This window comes from Amyelois transitella, chromosome 4 (genome assembly GCF_032362555.1).
Source record: "Amyelois transitella isolate CPQ chromosome 4, ilAmyTran1.1, whole genome shotgun sequence".
NCBI lineage: Eukaryota > Metazoa > Arthropoda > Insecta > Lepidoptera > Pyralidae > Amyelois > Amyelois transitella.
Genome location: NC_083507.1, coordinates 8,489,588 through 8,516,565, shown reverse-complemented (window position 1 = coordinate 8,516,565; position 26,978 = coordinate 8,489,588). Strand labels below are relative to the sequence as shown.

At 35.4% G+C, this 26,978-nt stretch overlaps 2 protein-coding genes across 17 annotated transcripts in view; both read left to right on the top strand.

Annotated features, from left to right (window-relative positions):
- LOC106136932 (nuclear receptor coactivator 7) overlaps positions 1 to 26,978 on the top strand; it is a 106,889-nt gene that overhangs the window by 66,745 nt on the left and 13,166 nt on the right. For 12 of the 16 annotated variants that reach the window (XM_060954619.1, XM_013337613.2, XM_060954622.1 and 9 more), the window contains 14 exons: positions 9,130 to 9,222; positions 10,047 to 10,150; positions 11,982 to 12,178; positions 12,633 to 12,705; positions 13,258 to 13,410; positions 13,666 to 13,758; positions 13,979 to 14,188; positions 14,802 to 15,032; positions 15,515 to 15,706; positions 16,797 to 16,948; positions 19,704 to 19,834; positions 20,212 to 20,374; positions 20,792 to 20,930; positions 22,463 to 22,519. In XM_060954619.1, the coding sequence (XP_060810602.1) occupies positions 9,130 to 9,222; positions 10,047 to 10,150; positions 11,982 to 12,178; positions 12,633 to 12,705; positions 13,258 to 13,410; positions 13,666 to 13,758; positions 13,979 to 14,188; positions 14,802 to 15,032; positions 15,515 to 15,706; positions 16,797 to 16,948; positions 19,704 to 19,834; positions 20,212 to 20,374; positions 20,792 to 20,930; positions 22,463 to 22,519 (1,988 nt within the window). Of the gene's footprint in view, positions 1 to 8,778; positions 9,041 to 9,129; positions 9,223 to 10,046; positions 10,151 to 11,981; positions 12,179 to 12,632; positions 12,706 to 13,257; positions 13,411 to 13,665; positions 13,759 to 13,978; positions 14,189 to 14,801; positions 15,033 to 15,514; positions 15,707 to 16,796; positions 16,949 to 19,703; positions 19,835 to 20,211; positions 20,375 to 20,791; positions 20,931 to 22,462; positions 22,520 to 26,978 lie in introns of those variants that run through there. The other 4 variants (XM_060954625.1, XM_013337609.2, XM_013337608.2 and 1 more) reach the window with 2 other exon arrangements.
- LOC132904382 (uncharacterized) lies at positions 3,381 to 6,830 on the top strand. The gene is made up of 3 exons (XM_060954626.1): positions 3,381 to 3,630; positions 4,001 to 4,888; positions 6,692 to 6,830. The coding sequence occupies exons 1-2, from the start codon at positions 3,480 to 3,482 to the stop codon at positions 4,537 to 4,539; spliced, it is 690 nt and encodes a 229-aa protein (XP_060810609.1). The 5' UTR covers positions 3,381 to 3,479; the 3' UTR covers positions 4,540 to 4,888; positions 6,692 to 6,830.

Here is a 26,978-nt window from a genome sequence, read left to right as displayed (position 1 = left end):
TATATGCACTTGCTTTCTACCTGCTTAAACTAAAGAAATTATTCATGAAAGTGAAACGAAACGTAAGCTATCATCAATCTGAATCAAATTTTATCTAAACGGTTAAATTGCACTATACTCCCGAGGTATTTGCAAATGAAGTCAATATTGAAATATCGTATATCTGAAAATATTTATATTATTCGCGATGCCATATTGGCTGAAAATAAATAACATAAATGTTTCATCTATAAATGTTTTATAGAATAAATAAAATGCTATGCAGTTCAGTTATTTAAACAGGGAGATGCTAAAAAATATATTTCAATATTGCCTTGCATCAACTTCAGCTTTGTGCCTTTGAGAGAGTTATTTGATGAAAATCTAATATCATATTTCCGTGAAGCTTTTATGAAAAATGTGAGAAAAATTAAGTTATCGCTTTCACATATTTTTCAAGTGAAGGGGATTAAAGGAAAATCTTTGTCTTATATTCTCCTTTTATAAATAATGAACTGAAACTTTTAAAAGTAACTTGCCTTTGAAATATAATCCGACTTGCCCAAATGTGTTTATCCATAGAACGTTTATAAGGCTTTAATTCCAAGTATTGATTCCATGTACTGTAGAACTTGAGCAAAAGAAAGAAGTATTTTTGTTATTGAAATTAAGGTGTTTAATAAAATAACTGAAAGTACCTATCATATTTAGGATTAACCTAGTAACTCGATGGGCCCAAACAAAAAGAAACGCCTAGATATAAATAATTATATTTATTAAAAACCGAATGCGAAATGCATTGAAGGACCATGAGTCTTTACATAAAATTATATTAACTCAATTGACCTCCATTGAAAAAATGTAAACTGAATCTGATAAATGTCGTCACGGAAGAGGGTAAATCTATTTGAGTTCAGCGACGTGGGTGACATTCGACTCGCCGATGCCTGATATTAGGAAATGAAAGATACGCCGGATGGGATCTTGAATTCCTGTCACTTCATGTCCTTCAAACCTCCCGTCTAGTTAAGAGAACGTAAACATTTATAGTAAATTTTCTTATCAAATCAAATTAACATCAATTTCTTGTGACATTATTGTGATAAAATAAAGAGGTTGAAGTTTTTACACATTTACTTTACGGTATCAAGGCCCAATTCGAGACAATTTGCTCTGTCTATCCCATACTTTCTTAAAGATGGCTTAATAATGGAATTTAGCCGATATGGTAATACTTTCAATCTTATTAACTGTATAAATAGAAAGTCTCACACAAATATTATGTTTTCATACAAATTCTTTCTAATCCCTACTTTTAATGTAACATACATATAATCACGTCTATATCCCTTGCGGGGTAGACAGAGCCAACAGTCTTGAAATATTAACGTTTAGCTGTTAAGCTACACAATATAATTGACATTCAAATAGTAAGCTAGCCCTTCGCCTAAAACAAGAATCTCTAAAGAAGAAACGAAGAATATAAGCCTATCCCTTAGTCGCTTTTTAAGACATCCATGGGAAAGATATGGTAGTAGTCCTATAATTTTTTCAATTGGTTCCGGGAATCACACTGCACCAATAATATAAATGCGAATGTAACTCTGCCTATTACGCTTTTGATAAAATTTGGTACAGAGATAAAGTTGACCCTGAGGACATTATTGCAAAAAAGTAACAACGCGGGTAAAGTCGCGAGCAAAAGCTAGTACAGTATTATAATTCTACGACTAGATTTTCCACAGCAGCACAAATTAATTTATATGGGACACCTGCTATTAAATTTTCAGTATTATGAGATAAGCGGAGCTAATGCCAAGGATGTGATAGCGATAATGACTTGACTGTATGACAGATGCAAATAATCGTTACATGCGTGCCACACAAATGGGTTAGCAAAGATTGCAGATATATAAAAAGTAGAACAGGAAACTTCTTGAAAGATAATGCATTAGAAATATTTTCTCATCTTATCATTAAACAGATAGTTAAAAGATTTTCTCAAATTCTGGCATGAAGTCGTGAGCCGTCCTACATTTATTTTTAGATTTCGGTTCAGTTCTATCACGTAATGGTGAAGTTTAAAATAAGGCGAAGTGATACTGTCTGAATTGTTTATACAAAAAACATAACAAGAATAATATTAATAGAAGCCAGATACAAAAGCATGTCTAAAGGTCTCTTATAGCTAATTCATAGGAAAGCGTCATTTTGTTTAAATAAAGTATTATAGTATGATATATATTTTATAGTATTTGAAACAGTTGGTGCAGGTGGTAGACTGTAAATATTCAGGATGTGCTATTTTTGAAAATATACTCTCTAAATGTTACGGCTTAAATAAGCATACTTTACTAATAAGTAATTTATTGTTTCCTTCGCTTTCAAAATATATATTACATTTACGAGCTACTGACCCCTTTTCAACCACCCAATATATTTACGGACGACGCCGTGTGAATAGTATAGTTTGCAACTGTGAGTCGCGTTACGATGAATAATAGAAGCAATGTAAACTAATCAGCATAGTTGGTACTGCTCCAAGTGCATTTCCTACACTCCAACCGTATCTCTTACATGCAAACACACTACTTGAAACATATTTTATTTGCAATGCATCCTTTTTCTTTGGAGGTCATGTTATATTTAACACTATGTCATGTTTGAACCGTGAATAAATGTAATGACGTTTTATTTTATTTTTTATTGAGAAAATAAAGTGAATCGAAATTTCTCTTACCTATAATCTATTTAAATTAATCAATCATGAGCATATGCCTGTCTAGGCAAAGAGGTCGTAGTGAAACTATTTAATTTATTGACTCCTTATTAGTATCCGTCACCTAACTGACGTCAACCCTACTGTCTGGTTAACCACAACCAACAGTTATAAAAGAATTTCAATAGCCAAAGAGTTTCACGGTCAAATGGACGTTGCGTTCGAGGCAAGTTTCAACCGTGACTGATGACTCGGATGAGAAACTTGCTTTGTAACTCGGCCTTCGTAAAGACAACAATTTACCAATTTACTTGAAAGGAAACACCCTTATTTATTATTTAAAGGATGTCTTTTAATAATTGTATTATATTATCGATCGTTTCATTTTTTAGTATCACTGCACTGATGAAGTCTATAATAAAACAGAAGTATGTAGTTTGTAATCCTATTAGTCTAAATTACAGAAGAATAGTACTGGAAAATTCGCTTGTAATGTTCCAGGTCATTTGATTATGCCTAACAATATCGTAATTTATGGTAAACGCTCAATCAAGGATGGACACAAAAGAATTATTATATTTCTCAGCTTCATTCTTAGCAATTATTTTTACATATTGTAGTCGAGCTTCCACGCCACCGCCTTGCACGTTTGTAGAAAGTGGGAAAAAATAAATTCACACTGGCAACACCATCCCCACCTCACAGCCGCCCGGTTGGATCTCGTCATTCCGTGTTTTCGTGCTCAAGCCTTCGCACGTGTACTACTATTTTCGAAATCATTATGCCGAATAAAAGGAAACGTGACAGCAGCAGTGAAAGAATCCACAAGAAAATAAAAAAGCTTAAATCACAATTAAAAGAAAAATCAAATAAAAAACGTAGGCGTTTAATTATTTACTCGGACAGCGACAACTCAGATTATGAACAAGAAGGTGAGTTTATTATTTTACTTCATTTTACCCACTATTTTGATAATAGTGGTTTTTATTTTACGTAATAGTGGTTTTGATATTAAAACTTAATCTACCCACATATATATTTTTTTTATTCTCTGTTCTGTTAAAATATTGTATGCATAAAACTTTTCTGTCCTGTGATGCGAGACGCCATATGGGCCATCTCTTTCACGATATTAAATTATCAATGAGCGCAATAACGTTACAAATACACCAAAATACGTATGTGATGCGAGACGCCATCTGGGCTATCTCTTTCACAAAAAATACGTAAAAATGCATTTGTGGTACTGCGAGACGCCATATGGGCTATCTCCATTACGTTTAAACAAATGTTTTGTTGTAGGAGCCGATTTAATTCACAGTGCTAATGACGTACTGTCAAGCCCTACTACAACGAATTCCAATGAAATACCCTCAACTTCCCAGGCAGTGGAGAATACAGATTCAGAATTAGACAACGAAATTCTTGTTCTATTGGGTAGCGCTCCTAAAATTGATAATAAGTTTGGCAAACCAACCCACAAAGACTTGGCGTCTAGATGGCAAGACATCCTGTCGAAAGGGCTTTCCAAAGATGAAAAAGATAGATTATTAAATGAATATTTAATACCCGAAAATTGTGATATGCTTGTGGCGCCATCGCTTAACGCGGAGGTAAAGGTCGCATTAGCCGACAATATGGTAAAAAGAGACTCTTCTCTATTAGCTAAACAAAAACAGTTATCTGTAGCTATAGCTGCCATTAATCAAGCAATTGAAATGACAATCTCGAAAGAAAGTCACACAAAAATTTTAAAACCGCTGAGCGATGCATGCGATTGCTGTGTGATAGTCACTTCAGTGATACGAGAACACGCCGTGGATTTGTTATATCTTCGATAAACCAGGAACTTAGAGAAACTCTTACGGAGTCAACCCGAGACAAATTACTTTTCGGAGAAAACATATCTGAAAAATTAAAATCAGCAAAGAATATAAAGAGGTCGGCAGCCGATCTTAAACAGATCAAAAATGATAGGTATAACATATTTAATAAAAATAATTTTATTAAGCCGAACAAAAATTCCAAAGCTCGTTTAAACTGGAAAACGATGCCTCGGAAGATAACTCCCAAGACGGAATCGGGCAGAACGCGCCAACGCCAGACTTCGGCCAACGACTTTCAACAGCGGGGACGTCGAGATCGGGAGACATCGGAGCGAACAGGGAGCAACAGGAGGCGCTAAAAGAGGTATATTCAGGGCGTCTTAAGTTTTTTTTTCTCGAAATGGAAAGATATCACACAAGACTTTACAGTTTTGTCTTGGTTAAAAGGATATAAAATCCCTTTTAAGTCTACTCCTTTTCGTACAGGTACTCCTAATGTAGTGCCCAAGTCAAATGCAGAAGACAAATTATTTGTCAATTCTATTAATTCTTTATTAAAGATACAAGCCATTTCAGAATGTAAACATGTGAATAACGAATTTATATCAAGTGTGTTTTTAGTACCCAAACCGAACGGTGACCACCGTTTTATTTTAAATTTAAAATGTTTAAATAACTTTGTTACAACTTACCATTTTAAAATGGAAGATTATAGGACAGCGTCCAAACTTATAACAAACGATTGCTATATGGCATCTTTAGACATGAAGGATGCCTATTTTTTAATACCCATAGATATAGCCTTTAAAAAATTCCTTAGATTTCAATATAACGACCGTTTGTATGAATTTAATTGTCTTCCATTTGGTTTATCTACAGCACCGTATGTATTTACGAAATTGTTAAAACCTGTGATTGAATTCTTGAGATCTAAGGGTTTCATGTCTGTAATATACCTAGACGATATTTTTTGTTTGGGTCGTACTTATAGAGAATGCCAGAAAAATGTGTCTTATACAAAAAGTTTACTTGAACATCTCGGATTTCTAATCAACAATCAAAAAAGCTGCTTTACACCTAGTAAACAGTGTAAATTTTTAGGTTTTATTTTTGATTCCTATGACATGGTTTTAAAACTACCCGAAACCAAGGTTAACAAAGTTAAAGACCAATTGATTAAGTTAAGACGTGTCAAAAAGTGCAGGTTACGCGATTTTGCAAAATTCGTAGGTTTAATAACATCAGTTTGTTCAGCTATCAGTTACGGTTGGCTTTATACTAAAGTTTTTGAGCGTCATAAGTATCTTTGCCTTCAAAATAATCCTAGCTACGATCAAACAATTAGTTTACCCGAAACACTAAAGCATGATATCGATTGGTGGCTTGATAATATAGAATCCAGCGGGAATCCGTTTAGATTCAATCAATTCAAACTTGAAATATTCTCAGACGCATCTACTAGCGGTTGGGGAGCTCATTGCGATGATAACAAAATCTATGGATTTTGGAAGGATCATGAATCAAATTTGCATATAAATGTTTTAGAATTAAAAGCAGCTTTTTTCGGACTGAAAACTTTTGCAAAAAATTTGTCTAATTGTGAGGTATTGTTGAGAATTGACAATACTACTGCTATCTCATGCATCAATCGAATGGGAAGTGTTCAGTACCCTCTCTTTCATGATATAGCAAAAGAATTATGGCAGTGGTGTGAGAAACGAAACCTTATAATATTCGCATCTTATATAAATACACATGACAATTACGAAGCTGATCGGTTGTCGCGTAAAAAATTTACGGATACCGAGTGGGAACTATCTAACGAAGCTTACCTTAAAATTGTACAATCTTTTGGCAAACCAGACATAGATTTGTTTGCAAGCCGCTGTAATTCTAAATGCACTAGGTTTGTCTCCTGGAAGAGTGATCCAGATGCGTGGAGAGTAGATGCATTTACTATTTCTTGGTCTAAACTTTACTTTTATGCTTTCCCCCCGTTTGCACTTATACAAAAAGCATTACAAAAAATAATAGCAGACCGAGCTATAGGAATAATTGTTGTGCCATATTGGCCAACCCAACCGTGGTTCCCGGTATTGAAAAAATTGATCGTCTCAGATTTCTTAGAGTTTGGCCCGAGTATTAACTTGTTAAAATCTCCTTACAGGTTGTCCCACAACATGAACCAGACACTCATTTTAGCTGCCGTGAAATTATCAGGAACTCGTTATTACGCAAATCCTTAAATGATAAATCTATCGATATAATTTTGTCTTCTCTTACCGGTAATACATACAAACAGTATGATTACTGTATCAAAAATTGGATTAATTATTGCGAATTGAATAATTTTAATTTTTTAGAGCCATCTATTGCAAATCTCATTAATTACTTATCTTCACTCTTTACTAACGGGGCACAGTATGGTACGATTAATTCCCATAAGTCGGCAATATCTTTGTTATTAGGATCATCTTATCTTAACAACGAGAGCGTGAAACGATTTATGAAAGGAGTTTTTCATCTCAGACCTACAGCTCCCAAGTATAACTTAACGTGGGACCCAAATATTGTGCTAAATTATCTAGCAACGCAATGGCCTAATGAGTCTCTGAATTTAGAAAAATTATCAAAGAAGCTGGTAACTCTTCTAGCGCTGGTGACTGCACACCGAGTACAAACCATTTCTTTAATAAAAATATCTAATATAGACGTAAAAGAAAATGTAGAAGTTATTATTAAAATTCCAGACCGTATTAAAACAACACGTGTAAATTCAGAGCAACCAGTCTTAAAATTGCCGTTTTTTACCGAAAACCCACGTATTTGTCCAGCTACATGTCTCATTTTATACATGCAAAGAACAATTAACCTTCGCTCATCCGATGAAGATAGTTTATTTATAAGTTACCGGAAACCTCATCATAAAATCACATCACAAAGACTTAGCAAATGGATTAAAGATACATTGCAAAAAAGCGGTTTAGATACTTCAGTTTTTACAGCGCATAGTACTCGGCATGCAGCCACGTCTAAAGCTAACGCACTAGGGGTTAGTCTAGATGTGATTCGTAAAACGGCGGGTTGGAGTGAATCTTCTTCGGTATTCGCGAGGTTCTATAACAGAAGCATTGTTACTTCTACGAATCAATTCTCAAAAGCAATTCTCTCCAATCAACAACATTAATTGTTATGTTAAACATATGCCGTTCTCAGAATGATAATTAATATATTAGGGTTTTTGTTTAATGTCAATTGGACACAATTAATAAATATTGCTGATTTTTCATAATTTTTTATATTCTTTAAACATCCTACAATATGTAAAAATAATTGCTAAGAATGAAGCTGAGAAATATAATTAATGATCAAACGAACTTACCTGTACGTGAAGTTCGATCATAATTATATGATCAGCTTCATTCGATGCAATTATTAATAACCCTCCCACATAGTTGATTGTCCCACCCACCATTATGAAAAATCTAAACATGCATTTGGAATATGTTGCTTTGAACTAAATGACGAGATCCAACCGGGCGGCTGTGAGGTGGGGATGGTGTTGCCAGTGTGAATTTATTTTTTCCCACTTTCTACAAACGTGCAAGGCGGTGGCGTGGAAGCTCGACTACAATATGTAAAAATAATTGCATCGAATGAAGCTGATCATATAATTATGATCGAACTTCACGTACAGGTAAGTTCGTTTGATCATTAATTTTTCTCGTGTTTTTCGTCACTGTCTATATTTAGATAATAAGTAAATATTGTACTACTGCTCTGTTTTTTTAAGACGTTTATTAACCTTAAAAAATATATCTTTATGTCAGGCCATATTAACACGAACATTAAACGATGTGCCAAATGATTATCACATTATCATTTTGGCTAAAAGTTTAATTGCATATTTGTCATGATTTTTAAAATATAAATTAGATTTAGTGATTAGCACCCTATAAAATTAAGCAACAAACGGGGTCGTTAAAGTTTATGCGGGGCCTGTAGCAAATTTTGCATTCCATAATGTGGCTAATGCGACACAAGTTTGATTTTCGCTATACATATAACATAATTTTGTACCGCCAGTGGCATATATTTCATGAAAAATGCTTATTACCGATGTTATCGGTAGCATGCGCGTTATATATTGTCCGCGTCTAACAACTACACAATCAGCCTTGGTGTTATTCATTCCCGCGTGACGTAGACATGGAACAAATTTTTCTCCTATTTGCACGGCAAACAAAAATTACGACAGTCGACGACTGCAGAGCACAGAGGCGGGCGTGCCGGCGCGATCACGCTGTTTTAAATTAAATCCACAATACTTCTAGCCCACTTCGATTAATTACACAGCATTGAAATCAATTTGTACGCCGCCGTCGGTTTGCCGGCTACGACCGAGATATGGGGCTCGATTGATAGTACGCGATTAGTGCGCCGGTATAATGGTTGTGGTCGAAACGTTTCAGGTCTAGAATGTTCAGTTTTGAATTCCTGAAACGATTGTATCAAGGTGTGTTTGTTTTCGTGTCGTGCGTGTGGATCGCGTGTCGTTCGCGTAAACAATAACAGCTGTTAATTACCGTTCGTGTCGGCTTTCAGATGGCGACAAGGACTCCGACGGGCCCTCCGAGAGCGGCGACAATACCTCCGAATCCACGGCGGGCGCCCCCAGCGAGCCAGCACAGGAAAAAGGTAAGGAAAATTCATAAAACGGATAATGTTTTCCTGTTTATCGTAATAAGAGTTTAATAAAAGCGTTGTTGTGTTTAGATAAACATCAAACAGAGATAAATTTAAATGTAATACAGCCATACAACTTATCGCCATTGAATGTTTATATAAATAGGAAATTGATATTCCATCCATTTTAGCCTAGTATCATCCACACATTTTTGAAAATAGGACACGTATAGTATTAAGTATGTGTAGGTATATTTGTTGCCAACTGATAACAGTTGTGCCGAAGAATAACAACTATAACAAGTAATGTTTGAAATGCAAATATTTTACATTTAAAATACTTATCAGCAGGCACTTCTGAAATGCAAATCGGTTTCTGAAGGCTTGACGTTTTGTTTCAAGGTTGTCCTATTTCATGCATGAAGCTAATCAGAAAGAGCATGAAGAAATTCTTCGTAATTCCTATTGTTAATTTACTTCAATAATAATTTGGTATCTACTCAATTATTTGTGTACTATAATTTTTATGTGTCCAACATATCATCTAATCAATCTAGATCGATAAAGATATACAAATAAATTTATAGTTACACCTATTTTGCCTGTCAATTACTACAAGAAATGTTATCAATGAAAAAGATGACTTTTTGTACAAACAGCAATTGACATTTACATTTGCACCGAGTTAAATATTTATATAGGTACAATGAATTTCTCTTAACGACATACTTCCAAAAATCACGTCTATATACATTAGGGGGTTGACAGAGACAGTAGTCACAAGATTCATAGACCCATCTCAAGACTTTTCTTAATGAAATAATATAACTTTACAGAGATATTGGACAGCTTGCGGCCCGTTTCTCCGGAGCAGCCCAGTAGCAGCAGCGCTCCGCAGCGGTTCCTCAAGATCAACGTGCGACATATCACTGATGGACAGGTACACAAATGTTATCACTTTTTATATATAAATAACATATCGGACCACAGACCTTCGAGCCAGAAACCAAACCAGACATAAAAATGAAATACACTTAAGTTAACGAGATAAACTATAACAAATTAGCTTTGGGTATGGTTTTAAACTGTTGTAAAGTAAACAGAGCATTAGTAGGTTCTGAAAGTATACATATAAAAAATAAATGTCTCTAGTATCAATGCTTAAAAGAATGAGGTGTTCTTTTCTCATGTTATCAGTAGAAGAAGTTGAAGCATACCATAACGTAACTTTGTGAAATATTATCCCTAGAAACGTGAATACATATACAATGTTAACAAAACTGAAGCAATAAAATGACAAGGCGCTAATAATGAGTAAGCGATATCACAGAAGATCGACGCATCAATGTGGTTGACACTTTGAAAAGTGTATTTTGTACGTGAAACCCTTATTTGCAGTCTGTTCCTGTCTACTAAAATTTTTCATATACTTTAGCGAAATCTGTCCCAAATTTCCTTGTCAACCTCAAGATTGCAGCTCTGTTTCTCTCAACGTAGTTTACGTACCTTCGTATTCTCAATTTTATTTTGCAGCTTGGTTGGTTTCAGTGAACATGCTCTATGTTTTAATTTTTAAATTCAACTGCCTACTACCTTTAATTTGTACCTACATATACATATGATAAAACAGGTTCAGTGTGAAGTTCATAACATGTTGACTCTGTGACACATATTGTGGATATCTTTATTAGTCTCAATGCGGCCCCACAGTTGCACAATTCGAATAGATCTTTAAATTGACCCTGGTGTAGTTTTGTTGCGACCATTGTACGACTATGACTTATAACGTATGACGAGTTCTAACACAACAGAACACGGTGAATAGAAAATGTGATAACTGACAACTTGTCCACTTTCTTCAACGCCCCATTAGTTGCCATCTTTGATACTTAGTTCCTACTAACCCTTTTTTTATTAATTCTATTTTACAACCATAAATCCTAGTCTTATTTATACGAATCTCTTCCCTTATTAATGTTGTCTGTCGCCTAAATAATTACAGGAAGGTGAAATTGTGGTGTAATTGCAAAAGAGTTGTTTAAGCGCGTAATGTTATTGTTATCGCCGGTGTAACAAAGAAACAGATGTGTGAGCAATCAGCTGTGTCTATATGACATGACACATCTCTTGTTCTCCATAAAACAATTCTGTTATCATCGTCAACAATCAGACAATATGAGCCGATTGAGTAATATGAAACTTTTACCAAAGCCGTTGTGTTTGTGCTGTAATGTTATAAATAACAGTTTGGTATATTTTTCTTATCTTTTTTTAAAGATATAACTTTTAAAATGTTTATTAACCTTGCGATAAAAATAAAGATTGATTGATAGATGTAAATTAAAAAGTCACATCCTATCTATATCACTACCTTACAATCTATTATTCCTTATGCACTGTTACGGCATCCTCAAAAAAATTTAGTTGTTTTTTTATTTTCCACAAGAAACCATACGGCTATATTCCTGACCTGGTAGCATTGTCACAACTATCTAGGAGGCTGAGTTTCGCCTGTTTTTACACTAAGCAATCCTCGTCTTGCCTTAGCAACCTTGCACAGGATCCCAACCTCAATTGGTTCATGATAATACACCAGTCAGCTTAACATGCAAGTGTCTTGACTTGGAATGAATAGCAAAGAGACGAAATACACGATTAAAATTTATTCACTGGTACAAGTGGTAGTTATTGAATCTTTACTAGTATACACTCTGCAACGGAGACCGCGGACTATATTCTATCATCACTCACAATTATCATCACCTTTCCAGGGCGTAGTGTCCGGTGTTCTCCTAGTCACCCCTAACGCCGTGATGTTCGACCCCAACGTGTCGGACACGCTGGTGATGGAGCACGGGCCGGAGTCCTACGGCGTCATAGCGCCGATGGAGTACGTCGTCAACGCCGCCATCTTTTACGACATCGCCCACATGCGCACCCACGGACCTGACAATAATCAAGCGCACAAGTGAGTGTCGTCTACTTTTGAAAATGTTAAGTTGATAAATATTTAGTGGAACCATCAAGTGACTGGCATATGCCTTACTAACCGGGAGAAGCATAAACCGGGCGATAAGGTTTCGTAGTGAAAAATAAATTGCTTTGTACAAGCGATTATACCTAAAACCATAACTGACATTAAGTACTAGTGTAGTTTCAATCAAAACAAATATTGAATTTTTACAATAATTTGCTAAATAAAGCGCAATTGTAGTATGAAGTTCTATCTTCATTAAAGTAAAAAAAAATACATAATTGTCTTGTGTTTATTTATTGGACGTAATTTTAATTAATTCCGAAATGAACTTCAGCTTCCACATTTAATTAAGTCTGCTCTATAAACAAATGTTAATTAAATTTAATTATTGATTAAACATGAAGCTAATTTATTTTGCATCATAAAATAAAAATATTTTTTTCAGAGCCGAACAAGCCGAGATCTACTACATGAATAAATCGGAACATTCTCCTGGAAAGGACTCGCTTCTAGTCAAAGTAAGTTTGGTTTGTTCTTTGTTATCAACCTTTTCTTTTTTAATAAAATTAAACTAAATTGAATTACCTTAATATACGAGTTCAATTTAAACAATCACTCCATTATATCAATTTCTCTTATCACCGCCCAATTAATTAAAAATGTCCATTTTACTAACAGTATCATGTTTATTTTATACAAACTATTATCGGCACTCACGGCATTATAACATACTTTCACACAAAATTCATGGAAATTCGATAAAATAGAGATAATTTTATTTGCGCAGTACGTTTATATTTATAGTTATTATGATGCAACTATAAAAACGCTAAACATACTCGCACAAATGTTTTAAATTAATCTTGATTAAATTTGATTCACTTCAAGAGGTGATTTTATCTTTATTTAACTTTATCGTTTCCGCATTATCGCCATGCATAGTTTCGCTTCGTCGAAACATGATGAACATGAAACCGACATGCTTTTGTATGAAGAGGTTAAGAATAAACTCTTATGGTTTAAGTTACTCTTCACCTTACATTAACTGGACTTATTGTTTTGTATCGTAGGACGAAACATTCCCCGAGCTGCAGGCGGCGGCGGGGGCCGAGGAGCGCGGCGAGGGGGCGGGGGAAGAGAGACCCGGCTCCGCGGACGAGCGCGGAGGCGCCGCCTTCCCGAAGGCGTTCGACAGGGAATTAGTCACGCCAACAGCTCTACAGGTTTGCTATTCTTTTTCTTTCTATAAATATTTCGCTCTCTTTCTCCCTCTCAGACTGTCAACATCGGCTACTGGAAACTGAAAATATACGCAATATTTGTACCATCAGCTTTAATGCTTCCGGGTCCGTATATACCGCGTGAGCAAGTAAACTGACCTTTTATTGATAATCTGTTCTGAGCGCGGCCTCTACGGATATGAGATCCTTTTTTTTCTGTGTTTTACTATAATTCCTTGCTTTATTTTATTTTCCCAGCAACAGACTACAGAAGACCGGCGAAAATCCTTATTGGACCAGCACTGGGCCATTCCTAGCAAGGACAGGATGTCAATTGATCAAGGCAGCGAGGTGAGAATAATATTTTACTTTTAGACTTCCCACTCATTATCGTGGTGATAGGCGGATCCTGGCTGAAAATGCTTATAAATAATATATATAATGGCAATTTGTCAGTGATGGGATCTCATTTCCACTATTCGGCCATTTGGTTAAGCATGGCCTTAAAAACTTGATATGTGCATGTAAGTGATTACACATGATTATTTACTTACAGTATTTATTGTTATAGGTATCATCAAGCGCTGAGCCCAAAGACGACGGCGGCGAGTCCAGTCGGTCTCGCTGCGACAGCGCCGCGGAGTCTGCGGGGGAGGCGGGGGAGGGGGGCGAGGCGGAACAACCGGACGATGCCCAGCACCTTGTGAAGTTGTCCTATCACGACTCCGGCATCGATATCAGAGATCCGCTGCTGCACGTCAACGCAGTCAATACTAAGAAGGTAGGATTCACTTTTATTGTTTACTAAGAAGATAGCGGTGGTGTGTGTGCGGGAGGCGGGGAATAGAATTAACAGCATTGACATGCAATTCAAGAAGGTAGGATTTATTTAATTTTATAAGATAATGGTTGCCGAATTTTGACGGAGGCGGATGAGGGGGGCGATATGAAACAACCGGATAATGCGAAGCATCCATAGCCTGTTAAGATGTTGTATAACTAGTATATAATGTAAGACGGGTATGACAAAAGTGTCATTTCTCATATCCGTCTCTGTCTAGCGTGTCAGGGATGAAACGAGCCTCATGGTAACCTTGCGTTACTCATAGTTGTTATACCTGAGCCTTTTTTAATCTCCAAGGCCGATAGTTTACTTAAATCATCTTAAGCTATTTACACAGCTATTGCATTTTATTTGATCGAATTGATGTTTTTTTGTCCAAATTATTAAAAATAATCTTCATTGTAACTTATATTTACATAATTCATTCTAATTTTTAAACTTACAAACTATCTCTACTAACATTTCGCTGTGTTAATATAATTCACCATGGAGTTGATGCCCGTAGCTAGACTAAATACAAACTCTCTGCTAAAATTACTAATATTTCTAGGCACATCACCCTTTATTAGATCACGACTATTACCACGAAATAAACACCATATACGAGGGTCTGGAGGCCGATAACTACATGTACGACCGCTGGGACTGTGACGTCACGTATGAAGACAAATTCCTCAGGAACTTTGATGTTCATCACATGGATCATCACGATAATTCGTCAATTGACAAACATCACGATCATTCGTCAATTGAAAGGATGTCATTCTCGTCCCACGATGAGGTGAGAAACGGCGAGAACTCTTCGGAACCTGGGAGGAAGTTTTGTTTGGTCTTTGTGGCGTCATAGGTTTCTGTGCCTCGTGCCTGTATTGGTGGTGTTTTTGGCCGTTCTCTCTGTTCTTTCTCTTCATATTTCGATCGTCTTTTATTTGTTTCTTGCCTCGCAGAGTCCCTATTCTGACATCCCCTATCGAATTATATTACTGATCTTGTTTTAAGAAGTGTTACTTCGGTTTAAAATGTTCTTACAATTATTTTTTAGCTTTATTTAATTAAAACATCTTAATTATTATCTAAAGACGCTTTACAATTTCTTGTCATTCGTCCTGAATAAACTTTTCTCATAGCTACCAAATCATTGAAAAAGTTTATTTTCAAAAATACTTTCTTATCGTATAAGCTTAATTAGAAAATTCTGTGCTCCTCTCAGTATCTTCAACCTGGACTAACGCCATTATTATAACGATAATATTTCTACATCAGGTGTACAGCGACGCGGACATCGTCCTCTCCGCGGAATGGGTGCCGCCCGTGTGCCTCGCTCGCGGAGAACCGCCGCTGTCTGCCCCGCCACTCGGCGAGGCGGAACGTCCGAGGAAACCCGCCGCCGTGTCCTTCTCACTGGATGGAAACACGCACAAGGATGATACGACCAAACCGGACAAAAAGAATAAGGTACGCTCTTATTATATATCGCGTTCATAGCCCCGCTTCTATCTGCCCCGCCACTCGGCGAGCGAAACGTCCGAGTGAACTTACTGCCGTATCCTTCGCTTGATAGAAATACTCACAAGGAGGATACGGCCAAACCTGATAACAAAAATAAGGTAGGAGATACTCTTTCTCGTCTTTCTTTATTCCCATTTATCATCTCAGACATTAGTTTTGGGACACATTGTATTGTTGTCGCTCGGAGAGAACAATACGTTTCTCCGTGCTTCATTACGCGTTAGGGCAAGATGCGTTTCGCCTGTTTGGAGGGGAATCCGAGACGAAGCTTTCACCGCGATTATGGTTGGGTGAGTAAGCATCTTACACGAACCTTCGCTACCTTTGCAATTGAATCTAGCCCGCATTGGATGCATTTACCTCTTGGATGATAAGCTGGGTTATCATTCATAAACGATCGGAAACCTAGAAGGCGTGTTTCCCAAATCGTAACAACATTTATGGACACTAAAATTTACTCTGAAACTTGCCGTAAATGAACCACAAATGCATAAAATCCTCTCTCGTTATCGATGCAGAATGTGTTTTATGCGAATGTAAACCCAAATTCTCCTTTATAGACACTGAGCGTTATGCCCAAGCGATACATTTTACTGCCGGGCGAGTTGTAAAATGCATGCGACATGTTGAAGATAGCTGTAATGTTAAGAATGCGATCGTTCAAAACGAAGAGTTGGATAATTCAATTCATTTATCAAACAAAACAGTCCATTATTTTTGGAAATCTTTTTTTTTATAATTGTTAAAATTCATAATTAATTTAAAAAAATTGCCCAATAAATTGGCCATCAGATTTTATCTTAAGGTCTACAATATTTACGACATAATCATTATCTGATGACAGAAAGTCATCAAATAGTCAAACGTTTTACATGCTGAAAAAAAAATTGAAAATGTAACAGGTTTGGCTTTTCGTTTCCTACATTGCGATGGAGATAGAGTGGTCTTATTTCTATATATTAAACTGCCGGGAACCACAAGACGTGCACCCATAAAATTTCTATGTCATCTGATAAACCTAATTTATTGTTCTCAGATGTTTAAGAGACTATCGTACCCACTGTCTTGGGTGGAAGGTTTGACTGGTGAAGGGACTCCGCCAAACTCGCAGGCCTCCCAAGGTGACTCACTGCCCACATCGGCTGATAGTCACAACTCTACCAGTGTTTTCTCCAAGGTTTTCAACAGGTAAAACATAGATTTATAATTTCTTTTAGTTCAATCCCAAAACTCATATAAATAACAAAATATATGATATTACTGTTTAATCTCATGCTTTCAAAATTTTTAATCTTGTCACAGGGTAGCCTGGAAGAGATTGCATTTGCGATAAGGCCGCCTTTTATATTGTTGATATTCTTCTGTTTTGTTCTGTGTTTTTTTGAGTTGAGACTCAAGTGAAACAATGGTGCAATAAAATATAATTTTTCATGTAAATATTACGCTATGTCCACGTATCATACTAGATGCTACTAACCAAGTTTTAGAGCATGTCATATTTTGAACTTACTTGCACTATATGGAGATTACAATATGAAAGGTAAACTCCGAAATAATGCATCAATATTCAGCCACCCATTGTCAAATTCAAAAATCTCATTAAAGAGGGTTGTGCTATGTAAGAATGATAAACGCTCACATATTCATAAACATACCTCACAATGTAAACATTAAATTCAACTTTTTTAATGTATATGGCAGTATCGATAAGGCCATTTCAACAACCAAGTGCATATTTTGAAAATGGAAGACCTCATTCACACGTACACTATTATTTTCTTTCGAGAAAATAAATTGAGTAGCAAATTACATTTGCGTGACTGACAATTGTCCGTGATAAAATTGTATAAGACTGACGATCAAGTCAGATACTTTCAAATTGCAGCCTTAATAAAATTGGTTGCTAACACAGTCCTACCAAGCAACACACATATACACATGCTTAATATGTATAAGTTACTTTTTCCTTAAGTTCTTTATAAGCGTTTTTTTCGAGCAATCGCAGTCTTCGAATTAATGTTGCTATCGTAAATTTTTCCTCTGCTACCGTGGACGCTAAATCGTTGGTAAAGTTCGCCAATGAATTTAGTTGAGTTCGGCACCGGTTTGTTCCTGAGTAAAACCCCATCGGAGGAGGCGCCTCATGACCTCGCCACAGGGTACGTTACCGTGCCACGCCACGCCACTCGATGTCAAACCGTAATGTGTTGCCTTGGTCTTGTTGAGCACGACGACGTTTTGGAAGTAATATGGAAAGAACTTATCGCTTTGATTGAATTCTTTGTGCCACCCTTGTTTGAACTATTCTCCTTCTTAGGGTTTATTCCTCGAAGCCGAGCGGTGTATGAAATTCACCAATCTGGTTTTATACATGTAAAAAGGAGCGCTGTGATTGGTTGATTTCAAATAGATCCGTACAAATCTGCTTTTATGGTATCGGCACGCTTACTGTATTTGTATTCCTTTTTATTGTATTTCGCATAAATTCTTAAAACTGCTTAGCGGAAACTTAAGCTACTTTGATAATTTTATAGATTTCAATAGCAACCTATTTTAATGAAATTAAATAAGTCTGTTAAGACCTTAATAATGGCAAACAGGAAGTCATATGCAGCAGCAAGTTGCAATGAATGAAAGCAGGGCTAGTGTGACATGAATCGTATCTATGGGTTTTATGTGATTGTACAAATACAATTAAAATATATCATTATTTGGCTCTTGTTGTTGACAATAACGTTTTTGCATGTCAAATGCTACACTGAACCGCTGAACCTGACTAATTTAGTGCGGAAAGTTTCAGCATTTATCTTATATGTTCAATAAAAAAAAGCCTTACAACACTCATTAGTGTATCAATTCAAAGCGTGAAGGTTTTCAATGTCGTCGTGGTCAAATCGTTTAGCCTTCTATTTATGTACCTAATCACTCTTCTCTGTTAGGAAATCCCACCGGCATTATGTGTTTGTTACTTCAATTGTCTTGTGTTAAACTCGTGAACTATGTTACAATTACATTTAGAATAAATTTTCCAAAGTTCATCTTTGCTTCCCTGTGTATAAAAAGCATGATGTATATGTGTTAGGAAGATTTAGATTCAAATTATAATAGTTTTTAGACAGATTCCATCATGATCATACCATTTTTTTATTATTAGGCAGGTATTTTAAGACTTCCCATCATCATTAAACACAAATGTCTTTCCTCTGGCACTTTTTGATAGTTTCAGTTGAAATATTTTAGCATGGTTAGCTTGTAAGCTCAAGTGTCTATTCTGCGCCTTATATGTTATTAATAAGATTGTTGTCCTTTAAAATACTAATTGTATGTCTAGTCTTAACTAAAAAAATAAGTGTTGTTTTTCACAGGAGCGGCAAATTATCTTAATTTAAACATTTCTAATATATTGTTTTGAAATGCAGCTTAATTTATTCTGGATCAGTTAGTTATGTAATTATAGATAAGTTAATCAGGTTGTTTCGAATCTATTAATATATTTGTTTTCAAAATGAACTCTACTAAATAATTACCCAAAAGCAAATGTTTATTTCATCTATAATTAGAATTATTTATGTCCTAAATATGCCTTGTTGTTGTGATAATATTCTAATGAGATTATTTTTACACAAAGATATAATGTAAACAAAAATAATTTTAATATTGTTGATATGGTCATAAAAATGGCAATGATCTTTATAAAGCATATTCTGAACTGATTAGATAAATGATAACGTAAGAAATACCGGGTGCTAAATGGAGTACGCATATGATATATATTATGCGTTCTTTCTCAAATTTGATACTTATGCTTATTTGTATGCTATTTTCAGACGATTTACTGACAGATAATTTCATTTTTCTATATGCATTAACTACACCTGATTAAGTTTACCTGCTGTAGCCGTAAGGCTCAAATAAAATGTAATACTTATATTCATATGTCCAGGCGAAGTTCACTCGGTGGCTTTGGGCGTTCGCAAACGAAGTCTACGTCGAGTGCGCCCGCGCAGCCTAGGCTCGACTACCGCAGCATGGTCTCAGTGGACGACATGCCTGATCTCTTCGCATCTTTTGATAGTATGTAATTTCTTGTCGGCAACCTATTTGGTTATGTAGGTAGTTAAACTAAGATGCAAAATTGTTTACAGTTACATTTTAAATAAATTAAGTAGGTACATCTGGTACACGTTCATGTATTCCAGATGGAAAACATCCTGTTGGAACACCGGAGGAGGATTCGAATCCCGGTTAGGACATGAGTTTTACTGAATGGCTGGGTCTTGGATATTATTCATTATAAGTAGTTATTTATAAAAAATAGTACCGTTGAGTTAGTATCTCGTAACACAAGTTTCGAACTGGCTTCGAGGCCGACTGCGTAATTTTTCCTCAAAGAAAAAATGTTTAGACATACGACAAACAATAGTTACTAATACTGCTTTTTTTTCTCACAGAACTGATTCCCCGTCCCGCACGGCCAAGCGACGATCCCCCTCTATATTTGCGACTGCGCATGGGCAAGCCGGCCGGCCGCCCTTTGCCGAAAACCACCCCGCTTATGTCGTACGGCCGCAAACGCATGAAGCCCGAGTATTGGTTCGGAATACCCCGAAACAGGTACATATGTAGTACCGCGGTCTCAATTAGCTTAACGGATAATGAATGATTTAGTTTCACCAGTATATGTGTCTTGTATAGGATTTCGGGTCCGCTCTTGACCATGACCCTAAAGTGGTGAAGTTTTAACCCGGAGCGATTCTCTCAGGCCTTCGCTACTTTGAAGAGAACCTAATACCTAACGTCATGGTTATACATTTAGTTGTTTCAATGGCAGGTTTCCTTACGTAGCTTTTCCTTATCTTAAGAGCATTAGTTAGCATTCAAATGTACGTATCTAAAAAACTCATTGGTGAAGTGTATTTGAAACCATTTTCTAAATCGATTACCTTAAACATCAAATCTCATTCTAATCAGCCAACCACCTTAGCGACCCAATAGGATAAAAGACTAAATTATATGTATTTACATAATCAGGGTGGACGATCTCTTCAAGTTCCTGACCCACTGGGTGCCGGACCGGTACGGCCCGCTCGGTGACGTCACCGCGCAGGGTTACGAGCTCATAGACAGTGACACGGAATGGGACGACGATGAGGCCAAGCCTGGGCACAAAGTAAGTTGTTTACGAACATACATAAAATTACTTTCTCAGAGGGCGAAGCTAGCGTCTTCAACTTTATGCTCTCTCTGCATAATTCATATCAGAGTACAGAGTAAATACCAAAATTCTCGAAAAGGGCATGTCTCGTAGCTAACGTATTACTCCTGCCTGGAAGAAATATTCGCTCATTCAAATCCGGTTCGGAGGACCACTTATAAGCTTGTTCTCGGCTCATACATATTATTATGAATATGGCAGTCTTATATATTAATTAACCATGCACTTGATAGAAGTTTACTAATACAGAAAAATGTTATTGTTGATAAAAAGAAGATGATACAATTCTACCGAATTAATGACACTTAGCTAGCTCTATTAAAAAGGAAGCATATTTTATTATACACCTTAACGTTTGTTTTTAATAATATAAATTACCTTGTTTAATATTAATGATCTGTAATCTCTGACGTCTGACCTTTAATCATCTATTGTCATCGTTATCTGCATGATAATTGATCTTTGTAGGTTTAATGTAAACATAATTTCTGTTTACTTCTATTTGTCTGTTCTGTATAGAAGAAAACAGAAATTTAAGTTTGCAAATAGTAATTATCAGAGAAAAAAATGTGCAATTTTTTTTTGGAAATTCTCACGGTATGGGAACTTCAGCAAAAGACAAAAACCGGTTTATAATATGTCAGAATGGGCTATTCGTCCGAACTCAAGTCACGCCATTCCACTATAAACGTGACTGCAATACATTGGCACGCACCGTTACCCATATTTTATCTTCAAAATCCATCATTAAGAGGTAATTGCCTATAACACACGAGACCTCAATGCCACCGTTGTACGCAGACTATCTCTAGTTTACCATCACTCATGAAGATAACACGCTACTAATTTACAACTAGATGTTGATAATTGATAAGGGTTATGTCACAGTGCGCCACTAAAACGCGACTTTATCAGTCTGACTACATAGATTTGAGAAAGATTTTTTTAAAATAAAGGACCCCTTTTTGTAGACCAGGACAAATGAAAATTCACAAAATCTTAAATAAGAACTAAAGAAAAAAAATATAAATAGAAGATATTTTGGCAGGTCACGAAATTTCACGACACTGCCAAATGGACGATGTATATATTTTATGACACGAAGTCTTCGCTCCAGTGAAAATCAGGCTTTACAAATTTAGATAAGAAATTTTATGGCTACTAGGTATACACATATTTTGATAGTCTAGCCTTTCATCTTTCCTCTGAGATAGATGATTAAATCCATTTTTATTGTCAGACTTCCAAATTTATTAATTTACTAGTAAGTTCATTGAAATATAGTCGTAGTCAAACATTTCTATTACTTTTTATAGCAGTAGTATGTTGTAGTTGAATTTATTTAATTAAAATTAAAAAAAAACTACCTATAAATGAGGATAACACATGAAATGTATATCAAGATATTATAACAATAAAGATATCTTGAAACATGAGATCATGTCATTGTGTTTTCACCTTAACTCACACACTATGTTCATTTGCAGGGCGAGAGGACCGGCAGCACGGGCGATGTATCCGACATCACAAGAGAATCCTGGGAGGTGAGTGTGTCTTAGTATCAACAATGTTTCCAACTTCTTACCAACACATTTCCTGTTCTAACGCTTTTTGACACACGTTTGATCCATTTATTCCGTAATGCCAACTTTAAGAAATACCAACCGCTGGTAATTGTATTTCCCGCATTACCAAATATATACAAGAAGGTTACCAATTTTATATTGCACAACTTTGTGTTAGGTTAGGTTAGTATAGTTAAAATTAGCGATGGGCATTTTGATAACTTGGCATTACTATTTGATCGACAAAGCATCTCAGTCTCACATCACATTACAGTACACATTGAACATCGTTTTTCTGGTAATGATCTGTCGAATTGGATTGCACTATGGATTCGTCAATATTTGCTGGATATTTTAACAATTTATGACATCACAAACACGCTGTGTGCCGCGTGGTATATAAACAACGTCTACAATACACTCTTTAAAACCAATTTCGTTATGCCATTTAGGGATGAAGTTCATTAAAAAAATATTTGTTTAGTATTGTATGTATTTAGAGCTATTGTGATAAATTATCTTGAACTTGTATGGCTGATGACGTATTTTGGAAATCAACATGAAAATTACATTACTCATACAGCCTTGGTTCGAAAAGATTTCAAAATAATTGTATTGAAACAAAATTCTAAACTTGTTATTATGATACTTTTAACATATTAAGCTCCATGATAATAATAAGACTTAGGTTACTGATATCAGTTGATTTCTGATGGTTTCTGCATGAAAAGGCCTAATCTTCGTAACACCACATATTTACTTTACTGATATGATTATATAGCGAATGCAGTATGCGTTTATTGTTTATGTTATAAATTATCTTCGCCGGTAAAGATAAAATCAATCTAATATAACTACATAAAATGCTTATAATACCTACACGGACAAAAACACTGCCGTACATACATGTAAAAATATTTTATACACTGACAAACTTGTAGTATTACGAATAAGCTGTAAAAGTGGATAGTTAAATTGAGTAAACGACTCTTAATTTATTATTTTATATGGTGATGCGTTTTTCTTTTATTTATGAGCTAACTGTTGTCGGTTGAGTTAATTGAAGCATCATCTATTCCTAAAGACTACATAATAATGTCGACTAAATTGAAAGTAACTTTAATCTACTGGGTTTCTTGTCCGGAGTCTACTTTTATAGCTAATAATGTATAATCGTTGCGCATAGCTGCTGAAGGCGCCATACGTGAAAATTTACTCGATCATGAAGAGCCAGGCGGAGGCGCTCGGCGACTCGCTGGGCGAAGAGCCGCGGCCGGAGGTACAGACACGAGACTTCGCACACCCAGGCTGAATACTACTTAGTCAATTAGTATCAGTTGCAATTAGCATGTTACTCTCACTTGCGATTCTCATCATTTCCCTGAAAGTACGAAAACCAAAGTCCGTGCTTATAAGTCAAACCAAATGGATCGCGATTGTTGAGATTATCTTAATACGGCTCGCTCTTTATTCCCTCGAAATTTATTGAAACATTATAAGTGAAAATCTTATTATTTAACATTGGCCTGAGTCGAATATATCATCATCATTGAAAGAACTTTTAGGTGATGAGCAAATTTAGAGCGTGCCAATTTGTTTTCCCCAATCAAAAGTCGCGTAATGACCGCCTTAATTCTTTTGTTTATTCCTGTTTACTTCTCGACATTACCCGTCGTTCAATAAGAAATTCTCCGAAACTTATAACAACGACAACTTGGCCATATATAATATGGATAGATTTCTTTCATCATTTTTTTCAAAAAGTTAGTATTCAGCCTGTGGTGATCTATAGTCCTGGTAGCGCGAGTATGCCATGCACCCATAGTGACATGCGAATGAACGATGCACTCCCTGTTTTAATGTTATTCAGTTCAATAGGTTAGGACCTGTTCTTGGCACTGCACTCACTAGCACTCTTAGCATTTTATATGTTAGTCAGTGCCAACTATCTAGATCATTTTGTGACTGTATACCCAACCCAGTAGTGTTGTTTATTAGATATTTAGAAAAATGAATGTGGATTCCATATTATTTCTTTCTTATCTCATATTGGTAGATGTTAAAGTAAGTATATAAAATTGTAATTATACATTGTAAATATTTACGGTGTTGTTATGAAGGTTTTTGATATCGAAAGAAATTTATGACCATAAAATATTTAGTGACATGCGCTTTATTTAGATATTTGAAAGTAGGTGTGTCAACATGAATACTTTCGTTATATTCATTTACTTTTACTCTAATACGATAAATGAAAATGAATTTATGTTATTACATCTTCTCCCTTTGATTTTACTATTTCATAAATAGGTGTCGTGGACAATAATTATCTAGTCAAATTAAATAGTGGAAAGTTTCTTATTATTTATGAAGATAATTATGGATCCGTTATTAGTAAATGCATAAAACTTTTAATCGTTAAATTCATAAAAAGCAAATTAACTTGTGGTAAAGTTACTATTTTTAGATATTCTTAGAAAATTAAATTATTCGACTATACTCAATCGTAATTTTGGAATGCAAAGGTTTCGTCTTTGTTATTATTTACTCCTAGCTAAGCTTTTGTGTCTATAGGTATTTTACATGAAGACTTGACTTATATTTCGTGCGTAATTTTTTAAAAAAATTATATCATTTTGGTAGTCATATAGTAATTGTCTCAAACCCTCAATCAAAATATATGCTTTGGGTTACAAAATTGGGTCAGGCTAAAATATAAAAAAAAATATCCACAAGCCGTTCTAGTCAACTTTATTATATAACGCCTGAGTAGTTACTGAAAATTCAGGCTTCTTGTTTTATCCACAACGAAATTATAAAAGGTCGAAAATAGGCTGAATTGCTTTGAGAAAAGGATGGTACGGCCGTGCCGCTTTTTTTTGCTCGACTTGGCGGAGGCACTGCCGTGCCCCCAGATTCTAAAAGAAAGCCAAAAAGATTCATATCTCATACTATTAAAGACCCGAATGGGCACACAGGGCTTCTTTCCAAAGGGTGAGGATATAACTGGGACTTACGCCAGGATCAGGAAGACTGATAAACACTCAAATGTAGGCAGACATAATAAAACAAAATGTCCACCTCAGATCATATCATTCTTTTAATTTGTGATCATAAATTGTTTTGTCAACAAGTCACCAGCTATATAACCACCATTGCAAGATGTTTGTTATTATATGATAACAGCGTGGTCGATGTAACAGTGGCACTGGTGACAATGGATGCCGAACAATGGATAGAACGCCCAGCGGCCGCGTCTAATCATACGTCGCTCAGTATTGTGACATAACCGAGATAGACCCCCGGTAATTGATATGATTTAGATTTTAACTGGTTGATGTGCAATATGTTTGAAAAAGTTTCATATTGTATCTAAAGATTATATCTGAGACATGGTTGAAGATCATACTTTTTGAAAACTTCCGATAAATAAACCTCAAACCTAAAAAGATTTTTATAGGACGTTTTTGATTGAGTCATAGTAAAAAAAATAGTTGTCATTAAAATTAAATAAACAAAACGAAGAAAGTGTAAGATTATCGGTTCATATCTATATTTTTGCAATAATTTAATACTCGACCGAATCATTGATATTAAGGTTAGAATTTATTTAATTTGTCCAACATTGAATGTTAAATTTACAATTATAATAAATCCCTATAATTCAATTTTAATATGTAATAAGAACAATTTGGTATACAATATAATATATCTAGATCTAGGTATTTAAAAGCATACTCCATTGTACTACATCTAGGTATTTGCTATATCCACAACATTCTTTTTTTGTGTACAATAAAGAGTTATTCATCAATTCATTCATTCCTTTTCTAGATTATAAGTACTTTTAGTACTGCAGAATGCGAGTCTTGCATCTAAAATGCAATTGAGATTAACTCGATGTGATGGGTCGCTCCGCTTGTTATTCATTAATCCATCTTCTTATTGCGTGCTTTGTATCATTTGTATTGCTATCACACGGAATTGCTATTTCTATTTTTGATAAAGTCTCTGTCTCACATCGCTAGGATAAATTAGCTATCATTACGTTTGCTTGATGATTTTTGCTGCTAAAAAAATTTTGACATATTTGCCTCTATTTTCAAAGAATTTTCAAAAATTCTTTGAAAATAGGCGCATATTCAAATATGCGCTACATAAAATATAAGGTCTCTGATTTTTATTAAGTCAGCTGTTTTGTGCGGTACAAATTTTATGATGTTGTTTCTAGTAAAGTTTCTCTTTAATTGGGTTTGTAGCCACGCCACGCCACTCTACCAGAAAGGCCACATTTTCTACAACAACATAATGATGATAAGAATGTTGTTTTTTTTTTTGTAATCATGCAAGATTTTCCCTTGCGACGACAATAGAAACATTATGCAATCCTTAATGACTAATTAAAAGGTTTTCTGCGTACAATCATTTGTGTACTTAT

Excerpts from the sequence above, each read along its gene's own strand:
- LOC132904382 (XM_060954626.1), top strand. The coding sequence starts at position 3,480 with ATGCCGAATAAAAGGAAACGTGACAGCAGCAGTGAAAGAATCCACAAG. Across the intron at positions 3,631-4,000 it reads CTCAGATTATGAACAAGAAG|GAGCCGATTTAATTCACAGT; the intron begins GTGAGTTTATTA and ends GTTTTGTTGTAG.